General features: G+C 41.4%; 2 protein-coding genes across 2 annotated transcripts in view; one reads left to right on the forward strand and one right to left on the reverse strand.

Annotated features, from left to right (window-relative positions):
* The window catches only part of Tdh (L-threonine dehydrogenase), a 23,121-nt gene extending 8,852 nt beyond the window's left edge, over positions 1-14,269 (reverse strand). The window contains exon 1 of the mRNA XM_071685584.1: positions 13,672-14,269. Coding sequence (XP_071541685.1) covers positions 13,672-13,676 — 5 coding nt within the window. The 5' untranslated portion in view covers positions 13,677-14,269. The remainder of the gene's footprint in view (positions 1-13,671) is intronic.
* The window catches only part of LOC139761422 (uncharacterized), a 63,076-nt gene that overhangs the window by 29,688 nt on the left and 15,888 nt on the right, over positions 1-17,500 (forward strand). The window lies entirely within an intron of this gene.

Genomic DNA, 17,500 nt, shown 5'->3' on the forward strand with positions numbered 1-17,500 from the left:
GAAGATGGATACAGTTAGTATACAGGGATAAGGAGAATACAGTAGTGCCAGGAATACAGTAAGTGATGTATTCCTGCACACTGTGTGTATATCATAGCCTTGCTCTGTAGTATTATGGCTGTCCCACTGCATAGCATTATAGCCATCCCACTCTATAGTGTTATTATTAGTGTTCCACTGCATAGCATTATAGCAGTCCATCTGTGCATAGCATTACCACCGTCCCACTGTATAGCATTACCACCGTCCCACTGTATAGCGTTATCGCCTTACCACTGTATAGCATCATGACCCTTCCACTGTATAGCATTATGACCCTACCACTGTATAGCATTATGACCCTACCACTGAATAGCATTATGACCCTACCACTGTATAGCATTATGACCCTACCACTGTATAGCATTATGACCCTACCACTGTATAGCAGTATGACCCTACTACTGTATAGCATTATGACCCTACCACTGTATAGCATCATGACCCTACCATTGTATAGCATCATGACCGTGCGCATCATCGCACGCGCACGGCAAGGAGGCCCCCCCATGGGCTAATTGGCCAACTGCCATTAGCGACGACCTAATTGGCAAGGACTGTGCCCCTCCCCCCACCCCCCACCATCATCGTCACGACCCCCCCCCAAACTTTGGCACGGCCTTCCCCCCTCCCCCAACACCCCCCCCCCCTCCTTCCTCACCCCACCTTCGTTTCTGACACTCCATCTTCCAGTCTGGCGTTGAAAACCCTTCTTTACACACACACACACACACACACACACACACACACACACACACACACATGCACACACACACACTCTGTTCTTAACGCTACGTCGCTAACGCGGGAAATGGCGAATAATATGAAAAAAAGAGAATATATATATATATATATATATATATATATATATATATATATATATATATATATTGTACATGATCGCTGTTTCCAGTGTCAGCGAGGTAGCGCCACGAAACGGAGGAAGAATGGCCCATCCACTCATATACACACACATATATATGTATACAATAAACACACATGTACATATCAACATACACATACACAGACATATACATATATACACATGTACATATTCAAACTTGCTTGCCTTCATCCATTTCCGGCGCTACCCGTTGTGTGTGTGTGTGTGTGTGTGTGTGTTTGTGTGTGTGTGTGTGTGTGTGTGTGTACTATTTGCACTTGACAGTATGTAACTCGTTTTTAGGGAGTTCAATGACTTATTCAACGATTCGCGAAATCCAGGTCACGTTGGTTATATAGTTTTCTACAACACTTGTGTGGGATTCGCAGTTGTAGAAACACCGCAGCAGATTTTCCACAAGGGTGTGAGTGGGGTGGGGACATGGGAGGCCAGACGAGACGCGCACACGCCGCCCCCCTGGGCACCAGTCGAGACGCCCCTGGCCACCAGACGAGACGCCCCTGGCCACCAGACGAGACGCTCTCGTAACCAGACAGAGAGAGACGCCCTTTTAACCTACATACTACTATGAAAAAGTGGCTGTCACCTGACGTAAGGGGGGGGGGGGTTCATTTTGTGTGTGTGTGTGTGTGTGTGTGTGTGTGTGTGTGTGTGTGTGTGTGTGTGTGTTTACCTTTTTTGGAGGACCATTATTAGTATCTTCAAATCTTCCTCTTCACATCATATCTCCCTTTGGTAAGAGATCATTCATCTTTTGCCCAAAATCTCTTTTTTTCCAGCCTCTCACGTCGCTCCCCCTCTACCACCCATCCTTAATCAGTCTATCTTTCATCCCACGCTGAGGGGGGACTACTACGGGATTTAAGGAGGGGTAGATTCTTGTTGTTGTTGTTGTTGTTGTTCTTGTTCTTGTTCTTGTTGAAGATGAACGAAACCACATACTTGCGAAGTTGCGTCTTGCCCATTTTCATGGGCTCGCTTCTAACCCCTCCATGTCGGTGGGGACATTCTTTTGTGCCCGACTATTCTTCAGGTTTGACGTAGTCCCCTCGCTCACTGTCTGTCTCGCCCACTGGAGAACACGTAGGGTGTGTTAGGGGGTCTGGGACCAAGGCTTCACGTCGTCCCTCTATACGTGTCTGGCCTCAGAGGGTTTTCGAGATGACTTTACAAGGACTTGCAATGGTGTTGTGTTGATGGATGCAGTGTTGAGTCTTAATTAACTTCGTATTTCTTCTTCTTTTTTAATCCAGAAGTTTGAAAAGGCTCTGTTGATCTTCCATTAGGTAGGAAAGATGGGGTGCATTGAATAGCATCTTGATTCTAGTTTTTATTCTCTTGTTTTGAAAAATCCCCAGCACCCATCCTATCTTATTTACTCTCACGCCTCCAAAGTCTATCTATCTTGGTTCCTTCATAATTGCTGTAATGTCGGGACTGGCAGACGTATCATATAGTGTATTAGTAGCTTCTTGGAGTGATTTCCCCATTCCTTTATGTAGTATAGTGGACATTCCCACCTGTGTTGAACATAAACGCGTCTGTTCATCGGTTCACTGGCAAGTTTGAACGACATCTGCTGGTTTATGATAAAATCCAACGAATGAAATCCAAGCGTTGGTTGGTTATGTTATTGTCTGAAAGTTAAGTTCTGGGACAAGAGTTCATGTTTTTGTCTACATCAGGCATGGTGATGTTAAAGAGGAAAAAAAAGGTGAAAGTAAGTAAGCTCCTTTCTGTGTGCGGAGTCAGAGAAAACGAGATGTTGGTAGGTAAGGTTCCCTGCCACGGATAGATTTAGTTAAACCTAACAGGATGAAAATTCCATAAGTACTTGATTTCGTCTGGTTCATAACTTCAATCTTGGGTCCCTGTTGGTTCGAAAGGTGTATGCTAACAGCCCAGGTCAAAGGAGTGTTTCCATATAATGCATCTTATGTTCGAAGCCATGGCAAGTGTGGATTAGGGCGTATGTAGTTGAAATAGCACCTACGTCAAGCAACTGAAATTGCGCCCCTGGCTTGATTAAAAATGTACATACAGTGGATGTATAGATAGAAATAGATACAGTGTAAATATAAACTGTTGAAGAGTTAGGCCAAACTTATGTACATGTATATCAACTCTTAAAGACTTATTTGATCAAAATCGTAATGTAGAAGCGGTAATGCAACTGATAATAGCAAAATATTACTATAATTGATAAGTAAGCGAGTTTCTTTTTTTTTATCTCACAAAACCAAACGTGTTAACTATATCAATCGTGTTGCATATGTTAAAAAACATATGTTAATTGGCGCCCCCACCTTCTTCAAGTGGCGCCCGGTAGGGTACTTGCCCTACCTACCCTACCCTAGATATGCCACTGAATGTGGGAGGGAAAAGAGTGTAGAGTGTAGAGATGATGTGTTTTTTTCCCGCTCTTTTAAGAAAGCCAATGAAGCTTTGATCTCTGTCATTCAATAAAGAAAACAAGAAAACGGTTAATTGAATAGCCACGTCTTCTTCAACCTGGGAGAAAGGTATATCATCTAACTAAAAAGGAGTGTACTAAACTGCTCAGCCAATGTACCATCGTACCCAAGAGAGGTTCACACACGATATCTTGCATCTTCCGAAATCCTAATAACTCTAACATACATCCAGGAGACCACGTCACACCCCAAAATCTACGTGAAGGACTACCTGGCACAGGTAGATAACCCGAAGGAGGCAAGAAAGACACATACACAATTTTCTTCAGATGATCCGTTTTGTTGACACAGATGCGCGAGCGGCCTGCAGACTGGCCCACCGTTGCCAAGGGGGAAAGAGACTCTCGCATTACCTCCCAGCCAAGGGAGAGGCGACACCATCGTTTGAGATGGTGGTTGGCGAAGGAGGAGGTGGTAGGTAGGTAGGTGGGTCGGGAGGAGAGGAGGAGAGGAGAGAGGGAGAGAGAGAGAGAAGAACCTTCTCCCAGTCTCTGCCAACTCACCATGTCAAAGGATAGATAAAAAAAAAAAAGGGAAGAAGAAGTTGGAACTGTCCCCAGTCACCACCGACTCTCAGTTGACCGTCTGGTATATGTGTGCAAACGAGATGGAAGGATCAGGGAATAGATTGTGGCCTATGTCGAACTCTCCTATTTCCACGCTGACCGGGGTCTATTCCCTCGCGAGAAATGAGAATAGATTCGCTCCAATGCACGACGACAGGGATCTCTCTGCGGAGAAGAGAACACACGGTGGGAGGAGCTCAGAAATCAATTTTTTTTTTCCCACGCTCGAGATGAATAAGAGTAAAATTGCCTCTGGCGGGTTCGAGTTGATGGTGTTGGTACCTGGGTGGACTGCGTGTTGGTGTGTGTGTGTGTGTGGCGTCACCACACGATTTTCAGCCTTCAATTCTCTTACCGACTGTTGCCCCCGCGCGCACGATACACTTCACATCTCTCCGAACCTTGTAATCATTTGAAATGGTAATTCCCCAGCAAAGTGTATCGCTAGCAGAGGAGTGCAATTTAGCCCTGAGAAAGACCATTTTTTTTCAGATGGTCGTGCTCAGGTATGTTGTCATCTTGAGGCTCTGCGAATTCGCCCTCTCTTTGGCAGGGTCGTTGACGTATGAGTTGAATGTCAGTTCAGTCTTCGAGGTCAGTAGGTTCCCAAGGTCTCTGACACAGCAGGTCATCCAGGTCTTTTGAGTTAGCAGGTCATCCAGGTCTTTTGAGTCGTCAGCAGCAGGTCTTCCAGGTCTGAATTCAGGTCTTTGAGTCACCAGGTCTCCTAGACCCTGAGTTAGTATATCCCAAGTCTTAATGGACCACCATGAGTCGGGTTCAAGAAGCCTTCTAGGAGTTAGGTTTTCCCAGACCTTCAATCTCGATAGCCAAGCCACTGAGAACCATGTTGCCTAGAGGGAATAAAGTTCTCTAGATCAACAAGTTTTCCCCAGTTCACTAAGGTTTCTAGTGTCAAGGTTGACCCAAAAATAAACTTTCCGGACACCACAAAGTCACACGGTCCACCACCGTTTCTAGGCTTTGGACAGCATTCCTTTGGGTTAAGCTGTCGAATTTCACACCCCTGGGTTAGATAAAGCACTTTGTTCCACCACCACAACCGTTTCGTAAGTTTGACCAAAATGCCCCTTTTTTTTTTTTAAGTTGGCCCTCCTCATCGTGGGTTGCCTAGCTCGGTTTCTATAAAGCTGTCCTTTGTGTTAAACTGTGCCTGTCTCTTCCGGCAGCCTTGGAATCATGGGGCGAATTCGAGGTATGGAAAGTATTTTGAAAACTTGGCACGACCAGCAGATCAACACAGCCATGCGAGCTTGCTTCTGAGACAGGTCTAAAAATATCACGTTTTATATATTTCTTTCACTTTCACTCTCTCTCTCTCTCTCTCTCGCCAAAGAATCGATTGGTTATTTGTCATAATAGAAAAGAGAATGTGATGTTTTAAGCCAGCAGAGTGTGTGTGTAACAATTCCATTGACATTCTAGGTTTGAAAATAAGTTTTGATTTTGTGGAATTATTTTTTCACTTCAAGCTTCGCCAGAAAATGGCTGGTTCCACAGGCCTCAAGTATTTTGCTTTACTAATGAATTGATGTGAAATTCATTTGGACACAAATAACTCACTAAAACAAATAATTCTATATTCTATTGAGACATTTTGTTAGCCAGATTCTATGCCATCAACTGTTCTGAAAAAAAGGGGTCAATTATCATTATAGAAAAATAGTTCTTATCTTTTCCTTGATATATTTCATTTGTGGAAAAATAGATTGTTATATTAAGGTATTGTTATTAATGATAACTGACATGACAGTGTGAGATATAAAAAAAAAATGAGTAGAAATGACAGCGTTGAAATCTATAAAATAGAACTTAGCTTGAAATTTATAAAGTAGAACTTAGCTTGAAATTTATAAAGTAGAACTTAGCTTGAAATTTATAAAGTAGAACTTAGCTTGGAGTTTCGTATTCTCCAAACTGTAAATACATCTCGTCCAGGATTTTCCAAGTAGGTTTTGCCATAGGTGAAATAAAGGAAAATAACGAGATAAAAAAACCCTTGCTTGCTAAACGTCCTTGTTTGACTATAATAGAATAGCGAATGAGCAAGACGCCCATTGAGAGACCGCTGGGCTTAATTAAACCCAGGGAGACAGACGCAAGAATGTGTTGAGAAAAAAAAAAAGGGGAAAATCGTAAAATTCGAATGTGATTGAGTTACGCCTCAGTGTGGTCGTAGAATGTAGATGATCCAGTACCTAAGTCGACATAACCAGTTACCACTATGAAGCGATGTATATAGAATTGACATTTTACGTCGTGCGCTTGTGATGTATATATAAGGGTCAGAGAAAGTGAATTTTTCTCTTTATATGATATCCGAACGTTTTCCGCTCACCAGTCGCTGCTGCTTCAGCTGAAGGCAGGGCCCCGATTCAGGGGGGGGGGGGCCCCGCACTTCAAAATGGGGGGGTGGGGGACCCCCCCTCGTACACAGAGATTACGAAATAACGCAGCGAATCACCAAATTGACGGATCAAAGTCAGTTTAATGCAAGTGATTAGGACTGACAAGTTATACCTACATACTCTACATACGTTGAAACACTACGATAGCTACGAAAAAGGGTGGGAGGGGGCGTTCTTTCTACACTTGGCATAGGTTTCCAGTCCCCCCCCCCCTTTTTCGGCAGTAAACAGGGTCGTTTCACCTTCACTTTGACCCTTAATTACACGTCTTAGCAACATCTTTCTCTGATGGAAACAGTTGGCCAAAGTTCAGTCGAGATCCTGGCTCAATAAATAATTCGTTTATCATATTTTTTTTGTAATGAGGAGTGGGGGGGGGCCATCTGCCATGGGGCCTGGGGTAATTGCCCCCCTTTGCCCCCCCCTTATTAATCCGGTCATGAATCACGTACGACTGTGTTACCATCGTTAAACAGCATGACCCCCCCTTCGGTCATGATGGCCTGGTCTTTCACTTGACCTTTAATGATGAGGTCAGGGCACTAGGTCATTAATATGCTATACGGTAATACGAGCGTTCCTCCCTCACCCCCCCCCCCCTCAAAAGCGTCTTCATGTATTTGAACTCCTTCGGTAAACGGAGTGGTGTGAGGAACATGTCAGAGGATGGGCGTCCAGTCCCCTCCCCATCTTAACCTCCCAGGGCTACGCGCGTCTGATTGCCCATATGTTGGATTTTTGTTTGTTTGTTTGTTTGTATGTTTGCCCTATGTTGGGGGGGGGGGGGTTTTTTCTTATGTTTTCGTTTGGTTTGTTTGTTTTTTTCACCTCATTCTACCCGCATTAGGCGTCTAACTGAGCCACCTCGCGTCCCATTAGGTTTTCATGTGTGTGTGTGTCTTCCCCTCCAGCCCTCCCTTTCCCAGCCGAGCTGCCTATAATTGTAACGAATAATTGGCTCGTGATGAATGGCCAAGTGATATATATATATAGAACTCGTCGAGTGACGCACGAATACCTGTCACTATACGCGGGTTATGCCAACTCAGACAACGACGCCAGAATTTTTTTTAGCTTTAGGGGGTTTTTTTTGTTTTCTCCCTCCCCCCCCCATGCCATGCCCTGATTCTAGCGTCAGCACTTGACAGTGAAGCCAATCACATGCCAAGAGTTTAAATCCGGCTCGTGTAAATGAATGTTTAAAAAAAAGAAAGAAATAATCGTTTCAGGGTTATATTCTGGTGAGTATGTTTTAGCCCAGGGGGTTTCAGGGTTATATTCTGGTGAATATGCTTTACCCCAGGGGGTTTCAGGGTTATATTCTGGTGAATATCTTTTAGCCCAGGGGTTTCAGGGTTATATTGTGGTGAATATGCTTTAGCCCAGGGGTTTCTCAACCCCTTTTTGTCTTTGCCAAAAGGGATTTTAATTTTTTCTTAGCTGTTTAAACATGTTCACAGCTATCGACACCTGTAGATTCGTATGAAAAAGTTTCGTTAACGAATTCGTAGTAATGTATGTTCGTACATCTTGGCGTTTAACGCACTAAACCAGGGTTGTTTTGTTATTTTTAGCTATGGTGATAGAAATGCCACTGAGTTACCCATGTTTTCTGGGGGAAGGTGGAATAACTGATTTATTTTGATGCTGGAGGGGGATTGGCAGAAGCATATGGATCAAAAAATAATTGAATTAATGGGTCATCTTTAAGACGAAGGAAAAATTTAATTAATGGGTCATCTTTAAGACGAAGGGAAAATTAAATTAATGGGTCATCTTTAAGACGAAGGAAAAGATAGATTAATGGGTCATCTTTAAGACGAAGGAAAAATTAAATTAATGGGTCATCTTTAAGACGAAGGAAAAAATAGATTAATGGGTCATCTTTAAGACGAAGGAAAAATTAAATTAATGGGTCATCTTAAAGACGAAGGGAAAATTAAATTAATGGGTCATCTTTAAGACGAAGGGAAAATTAAATTAATGGGTCATCTTTAAGACGAAGGGAAAAATTTGAGTACCACAAGTTCTCTACACCCACCATTGTTTGGTCAATAAAATGTTATATTTATGTTATTTTTAAAAATGAATTAACTTTGCCTTGATTTTTAAATGTGGTGTAGATTGCCAGTGAGTGTAAATTTACCTAATTTTTTTTTGGGGGGGGAAATATAGGGTTTGTGTTCACGGATCTTAAAATGAAATTTGATTTGCCGAACATTATTTCCTATGGAATAAAAACCTGACTCAAATTCACCATAGATTCTTTTCTTCCATGTAAAAGTAATTTCATAAATTTTAAGAGTTAAATTCTTTTATTCATTTATTTTTTATGAGGGTTTGGGGGGTATGTATTTCTTTTAAGATCTGGAGGCAAGTATTTCATTCGTAAACAAACCCCCAAGAGTTAAAATGAAATGGTAGGGTCACTCGAATCCCTCTTAGCCATTTTTTTTTGAACGTCCACGCGAACGCGAGAGCCTGGGGTTGGGGTCACCCACTACCATGCATTGGCATGATGTAGAAGGGGGGAAGGGGGTGTCGTGCATGCTGTCATGCATGACTTTGATAGGTTGCCCGCTCGGAGTCAACAAGTGATAGCAGGTTATATATGAGGTCCTGGGTTCGAACCCTGGCAGTTGGAGGGTTGTGTGTGTTCTATGAGAGAACTTATCATGTTTCATTTCCCTGTGGTAAGGACAGAATATATATATATATATATATATATATATATATATATATATATATATATATATATATATATATATATATATATATATATATATTCCTATGAATCCACTGGGGAAAATGAAACACGATGAGTTCCCAAGAGCACTTTCGTGTAATAATCACATTTTGGACAATCGCATGTTTACCAAATGGCGTCCTAGCTTCGTCTCTTCGATGTCTATCAACTGATTGTTATATTTCTCTCTTGTGTCTCCCCTGATGATGTGATTATGACACGAAAGTGCACTTGGCAACTTATCGTGTTTCATTTTCAGTGGACTCATAGGAATATCTTGATCACGCGCAAAATTGCGATCCTTTCCAATATATATATATATATATACATATATATATATATATATATATATATATATATATATATATATATATATATATATAATTGTTGCAGATTCTGAAATTACGAAAAAAAATATGAAAAAGTAACCAGACTATGGGGAAAAAATTCATAAATTTAATATTTTAGATTTTTATTTCCACAAAGGTGATTTAGACTCGTATTTTTATATACATTTTGAAAGATAATCTTTTAAAGACATGTTATTTCTATTTAAAGGTGTATATAGCTGCAAGCAAATTAGAATTAAACATGTAAAAAGAGACGAAAAAAACCGATACGCTGTTAATTCAACTGTCATTTTGATTTTCAGTATTAAGAAAATTATGTTGAATACAGTCATGCACGAATACAGCAAGTCTTAAAATACAAAAATCAGGGATAATGTTGAGCGTTAAAGACTTTGCCATGTTTTATTATTATTATTATTATTATTATTATTATTATTATTATTATTATTATTATTACTATCTGTATTTGCTGTCATTTTCCGTGTTTATCTCCTGTATCGCTGCCTGTACCGCGTCTCATAACTGTAGCCTCCCTCTGTCCTCTCCCTTACCCTCCCTTTACCCTCCCTAACACCTCCCTTACCCTCAAACTGCCCTTAACAGGGTCAGTCTGCCCCTTTTACCTTCCATCCTTGACCCTACTACCCTCCTTCTATCGCTCCTGGGAGGCTGAAGGGAGGGCTTTGAACCTTCCTAACCCGTTCTGAGTCTCCCTCTTAGACAACCATGAGTTCTACAATGTGAGAAGGAAAATTAATCATGGAGGAGAGGGGGGAAAAAAATAAATATTAGGTTCGTAACGGTACGCGTCATAGTGGCTCAAGCCACCTCGCCCGACGTGGGGAGAGGCGTGAGCCAATGGGAGGCCACCACATGACGGGCGGCGCAGCCAATCACGGGGATCCACGTCACGATGGGTGTCTCCCGCGCCGGCCATCTTGCCCAAAATAGCTCGCGTTCTTGTCGCTAAAATTCGGCAAAATGAGGGAAAATATTCCCGCAGTTTAGCCTGGTAGGATTTCTGCGAGCCAACAGGGCTGTGCGAAGCGATGGAAGATGTGCATTTGAACGTGAGAAGAAAGAAATGGCGTAGATGCAAGAAGAATGCAGGCTATTTTCCTTAGTTACGTAAGAAATGGTAGTGTCTGTCTGTATGTATGTATCGATTATGTGTTTTATGTTACGCTCGTGTGTTTTGCCTCGTCTCTTAACCTTGTTTATATATACCATGTATTTACTCCTGTGTATGTAGGGACACACACACACACACACACACACACACATACCCTAAGGCAGTACACATTAACCATTTTCTCAGTCATTTTATATACCATTCGTCCACCGCTTGTATGATTATCAAACTACTTATTTATATATGTATTTTTTTTTCTTATTCAGTTGATTAATTTCATACTACTTACAATTGGTCCTTTTCCAAGTCATCGACCTGCTGTAGAAATTTAAAGGTTTTTGATCAAATCACCCTTAACTCTTCTCTTTATCCAAAGTGGGCAAATTTCAATGTTTGTTTTCCCCTGTACCTCGATCTGTTTAAAAAAGAAAAACAAAACAAAAGGTATTTGATCAGGTCACCTCTTACTCTTCTCTCTATTCAAGGTGGACAAATTTTAAGCCTTTAGCCTTCCTTTTTCCCCCCTTGCAACTCAGCTCTCTTAACCCTGGTGCTTTTTTGTTCGCCCTCCTCTGGACCTTCTCTATTAGCTCTATGTACTTCTTTAGGTGAGGTGACCAAACCTGAGAAGCATATTCTCGTTTGGGCCATACACAGGATAGGACCAGCTTACTAAACACATCACTGTCCATTAACTCGAAGATTATTCTGTTCTCCTGGTGTGTGTGTGTGTGTGTGTGTGTGTGTGTGTGTGTGTAAAAAGGATATATGTAGAAGTGGAGGGGAACGAGGAGAACTGGGTGGTCAAAATGGAGATGGAAGGTTGGCTTGGAAAAAGGTTTTGAGCGATCGGGGCCTGAACATGCAGGGGGGTGAAAGGCATGCACGGGATAGAGTGAATTGGAACGATTTGGTGTACCGGAGTCAACGTGCTGTGACAGTGGACTGGAACCAGGGCATGTGAAGCGTACGGGGTAAGCCATGTGGGGCCTGGATGTGGAAAGGGAGCTGTAGATTCGATGCATTTCACACGACAGCTAGAGAATGGATGTGAATGGACGTGGCCTTTCTCCGACTGTTCCCGGTGCTACCTCATAAACGTGGGAAACAGCGATCAAGTGATATATATATATATATATATATATATATATATATATATATATATATATATATATATATTGCGTGTCGTAGAAGGCGACTAAAAGGGGAGGGAGCGGGGGGCTGGAAATCCTCCCCTCTCGGTTTTTTTTTTAATTTTCCAAAAGAAGGAACAGAGAATTGGGCCAGGTGAGGGTATTCCCTCAAAGGCCCAGTCCTCTGTTCTTAACGCTACCTCGCTAATGCGGGAAATGGCGAATAGTTTGAAAGAAAAAAGAAAGATATATATATATATATATATATATATATATATATATATATATATATATATATATATATATATATATATTGGAAAGGATCACAGTTTTGCGCGTGATCAAGATATTCCTATGAGTCCACCGGGAAAATGAAACACGATAAGTTCCCAAGTGCACTTTCGTGTAATAATCACATCATCAGGGGAGACATAAGAGAGAAATATACAGTCAGCTGATAGACACTGTGTATATATATCGTGTTATATTTCTCTCTTGTGTCTCCATGATGATGTGATTATGACACGAAAGTGCACTTGGGAACTTATCGTGTTTCATTTCCCTGTGGTAAGGACGGAATATATATATATATATATATATATATATATATATATATATATATATATATATATATATATATATATATATATATATATATTGGAAAGGATCACAATTTTGCGTGTGATCAAGATATTCCCTATGAGTCCACGGGGAAAATGAAACACGAAAAGTTCCTAAGTGCACTTTCGTGTAATAATCACATCATCAGCGGAGACACAAGAGAGACAAGACGCCATTTACCAAATGGCGTCCTAGCTTCGTCTCTTCGATGTATATTAAGTGACTGTTATATTTCTCTCTTGTGTCTCCCCTGATGATGTGATTATGACACGAAAGTGCACTTGGGAACTTTTCGTGTTTCATTTTCCCCGTGGACTCGTAGGAATATATATGTATATGAAAGAGAGAGAGAGAGAGAGAGAGAGAGAGAGAGAGAGAGAGAGAGAGAGAGAGAGAGAGATCTATTGACAGGTAGAGACAGACAGACAGACAGGTAACAGGTGGACAATGATAAGTGGGTAGGAGGCACCAGTACCCAAGCCTTGGGGTATACACCAGGCCAGGTAATAACGAGGGGGTAAACCCCCCCCCCCACACACACACACCTCACCTCACCCCCTTCCCACCCACACCACCTCACCTCCACCTCACCTCACCTCACCTCACCACCACACAATGACCAGCTGCAGTGGTTCCTTGTCCTCTGTCATTTTCTTTTCTCTCTCTCTCTCTTTTTTTTGTAGTCTTCTCTTTTTTTTTTTTCTCCCCTCCCCCCTGGCGAAATTCTGAAGGTGACACCACCCCCCCATTATGACTCCCCCCCCGGGGCGGGGGGAATGATTGGTGGGGTTTAAGGGGGGGAGGTGAATGGTGGTGTTGGGGTGGTTGGTTGGTTTGGCATAGGGTGAGTGGGGTGGGGGAGGGAAGAAACAGGGTTTGGGAAGAATGGGGGCTTCATATATTTCTCTCTCTCTCTCTCTCTCTCTCTCTCTCTCTCTCTCTCTCTCTCTCTCTCTCTCTCTCTCTCTCTCTATCTATCTATCTATCTATCTATCTATCTATCTCTATCCATCTATCTATCTATCTATCTATCCATCTTTCTTCTCTATTCCTCTCCCTCTCTGACCCTTTCTTTTTTGTCGTTTCTCTCCCTACTCTCTCTCTCTCTCTCTCTCTCTCTCTCTCTCTCTCTCTCTCTCTCTCTCTCTCTCTCTATCTATCTCACACACACACACAGACTTACGTAAAAGCGTTGAAGAGGGGGTTAGTGTGTGTGTGTGTGTGTGTGTGTGTGTGTGGGGGGGGGGGTTGAAACAGACTCAGTAGTTCACACTTACCTCATATCTTCCTCTGTAGTGTGGAGGGACAGCGAGCACAAACGCACACAAACACACGCACACACTTCGAAGCTGTTCAGCTCCGAAGTTCAGAGATCCTGTTCAACGTCTTGTTCTTCTTCCACGTTTGAACCACCGCGAAAAAGACTCACTCTGTTGAAGAACTCTATTTTCACCTCTTTTGTGTCCGGGTGTCTGCACAGAAATCTCTTTTCTTTCTTTTTTTCCCTATTTTGAACCTCCTCTACGTGTTCAATGGGGTGTTCACTTTACGTGCGATGAACTTCTCCCTGAACCCATTCAAGTTTGGAATTGTTCACAGCTTGAACGGCAAGTGTTATTGTTTCCGGAGGGAGTTCTGTATTTGTTCTCTTTTCTGTTCACCGGGTATTTAGCTGGTGTTCACTTTCCCCTATCTGCACTGAGGAGGATCTATCTATCTATCTCTCTGTCTATCTATCGTCTCTTGATCCGGGGGGGGAGAGACAGACACACACACACAGACATTGACTGGGTGGGGGTTCCTGATTGAAAAGGTGGGTCTCTGTGGACGCGCAGAGACCTTCTCTTTCGGGCACCGTGGCACACACTGACCCCCCCAAGGTCTCGCATAGACCTGGCTTGGACCTTCCCACACACACGCACACACGCACGCACACACACACACACACACACACACACACACACACACACACACACACACACACACAGAACTGACGTACAAAGATAATATTGAAGGGGTTTAATCAGTCAGACATACACACTTTGCATAGATGATACATCTCTAATTATAAAGGTATTATACATATCTAATTATAAAGGTTTATAGATTATAAAGGTTTTATCCCTGGGGATAGGGGAGAAAGAATACTTGCCACGTATTCCCTGCGTGTCGTAGAAGGCGACTAAAAGGGAAGGGAGCTGAGGGGGGCTGGAAATCCTCCCCTCTCTTTTTTTTTTTTTATTTTCTAAAAGAAGGATCTAAGTTAAAGTACCCTAGATCTTTCATTGATAAATCCCGTAAGTTAGCAAAGAAATCGTTTTATTGAGTTGAGCCCAAACCTCCCATTGACACCAAAAATCTTTAGTTCTCCCTTTTAATAATGATTTCACTTTGCTTCCCATGTTGCTTAAATCCTTTAATGTAAATGTTGCCTTTAGCAACAATGATACTATAGAGAATATCTTAATCAGGAATTCACCAGAAAATTCTCTTAGTTGCATCTATTAAGTTCCCTGTGGAAGCTGTGATAGATTTTATGTTGGTCAGACTGGTAAGGATCTTTCTGTTAGACTTAAGCAACATGAATATAGTATAAGAACGGGACAAGAATCAAATGCCTTGTTTAATCATGTTAAAAACTATGATCATTGTATTGACTGGAGTAACGCCATCTCAGTTGTTAACTCTAACTCTATTACCAAGAGAAATATCATTGAATCTTCTGTTATTAAATACACAAACAATTATAATCTTAATATTAGTGATGGTCTGTACAAATTAGATAACTTTATTGTTAAGATTTGTAAAACGATAAGTTTATGAACGCTCGTTGTATGTTTTGGACAATCACATGTTTACCAAATGGCGTCCTAGCTTCGTCTCCTCGATGTATATCAACTGACTGTTATATTTCTCACTTGTATCTCCCCTGATAATGTGATTATTACACGAAAGTGCACTTGGGAACTTTTCGTGTTTCATTTTCCCCGTTGACTCATAGGAATATATATATATATATATATATATATATATATATATATATATATATATATATATATATATATATATATATATATATATATATATACAGGCTAGGATATTCGTATAAGGAGCAGAAACAAACACTGGCTTCAGGGTGTTGACTTGGGCACCAATAGATGGCAGTGTGGTCGCATCCGCCGTCCGCGATCCCAAAATAAAAGGCGACGCACACAAGAAAAAAAAAATATCACAAAAACCAACAAAATAAACAATAGAACGCATCTCTCAGGTTCAAGAAACGCAAAATATCCACGCTGAGGTTGTCTCACAAAAGGAGATGACATACAGGGACAAATTGTCGTTAAATAAGCAAAAATAAGAAGGGTAAAAAGAGAGAGAGACTGATCGTTTGTCAACACACAAGACTGAATTCCGCTAAGCCTTCGCAGACATAGTTGTGTCTCCTTCAAAGGAATTATTCGAATATATTTGTCCCCCCAGAACACAAAGACACTTGTAAATAGCTCTACATAGTTTCCTGAAGACAAGATAAAACGAAGGAAGTGACAGAGGGGGGGGGGGAAAGATAAATATGACGCGAAATGTAAGCCGTAGTTTTAAAATATTGTTTAAAGTTAGAGAAGAACGAGGTATTAAATGTAAAATAACAGATCCATTGAACAACTGACTTATTTCTCTTATCATGATGAAATATATCAAATATATACGCGTATAAGGGAAGTAATTAAGGCAGTAGATGACAAGATGTCAAATTAAGGGTAAACTAGGCTGTATTATCAGTTAGGGTATATTATTAAGGGTGTGGTTATATAGTTATATAAACTGTATATTATTCAAGCTAGGTTATATATACTTATGTAGTCAGTATTATTACTATTAGGTTATATAATTAAGGAAGAACTATAGCTTCCTTTTGTAATTGATAAACGTAATGTGTGTAGCTAGATATGGGTACACACTAGAACCCTGTGTCATAGTTAGAAAATTTACTATATTAGAAAATAGGTGTAAATGACGCTGTTTGAGATGGCCCAACACAATTTAATGGTAACGATACCTGAAAATATTTTTTTGAGATTGTGGTCTCTTCTCGCATTCTTATACGAGAAGATTATGAGCTTATGTAAGGACCCAACTTGGTTATTATTTCTTAAACGTTATATACTTCTCCCTCGGCGCTACCGCTCGCAGGATGGAAACGACCATCGCTATAAACAAACATCAGATTGGCGCATAAAAGAAAAGGGATCTCACATCTCTCCAGCTCACGAACAGACTCGTGTTTGGAGAAGATGAAGTTGAGATTGTATGATATTAGAGCTTTGATGAAGCTAAGCTGAACGAAGATAAGCTTTTTTGGGGTGAAATTAATCTTCGTGAGTTGTACAAACTCTGACATTTCCGAGTGTTGAGGATGGCCATGGAACTATAAAGGAGCAGACTGGACTATAAGGATCAAAATCGCGGCAGAGGAGTGTTAGATTCTCATAGGGTATTGGAGTTCCTCCTTTCCTCCCATGGCTACAGAGTATTGGATCCTCTTCCTCTTATAGCTATAAGGTAGTGTATTCTCTTCCTTTCGTTGCTGTGGGTTACTTGATCCTTTTTTTTTTTTTTCTTATGGTCATTGGGTATTGGATCCTCTTCGTCTTATGGCCATAAAGTAATGTATTCTCTTCCCCTTGTTGCTATGGGTTACTGAATCGTTTTTCTCTTATGGTCATAGGGTATTGGATCCTCTTCCGCTCGTGGTCACAGATATTAAATCATCTTTCTTTAATGGCCATAGGGTATTGTATACTGTTCCTCTCGTATCCACAGGTTATACAATTGTCTCTCTTATAGCCATAGGGTATTGGATCCTCTTCCTTTCTTGGCCATAGGGTATTAGATCCTCTTCCCATTAAGACCATAGGGTATTGGACCCTCTTCGCCTCGTAGCCACAGGTTATTAAACCCTCTATCGACCATAGAGTATTGCATCCTCTTTCTCTCGTGGCCACGGGGTATCCAATCATCTTTTACCACCATAGGGTATTGGATCCTCTTCCTCTCGTGGCCACGGCGCACTGGATCTTCCTTCCCCCTCTCACCTGGTTCAAG

Source organism: Panulirus ornatus, chromosome 40 (genome assembly GCF_036320965.1).
Source record: "Panulirus ornatus isolate Po-2019 chromosome 40, ASM3632096v1, whole genome shotgun sequence".
NCBI lineage: Eukaryota > Metazoa > Arthropoda > Malacostraca > Decapoda > Palinuridae > Panulirus > Panulirus ornatus.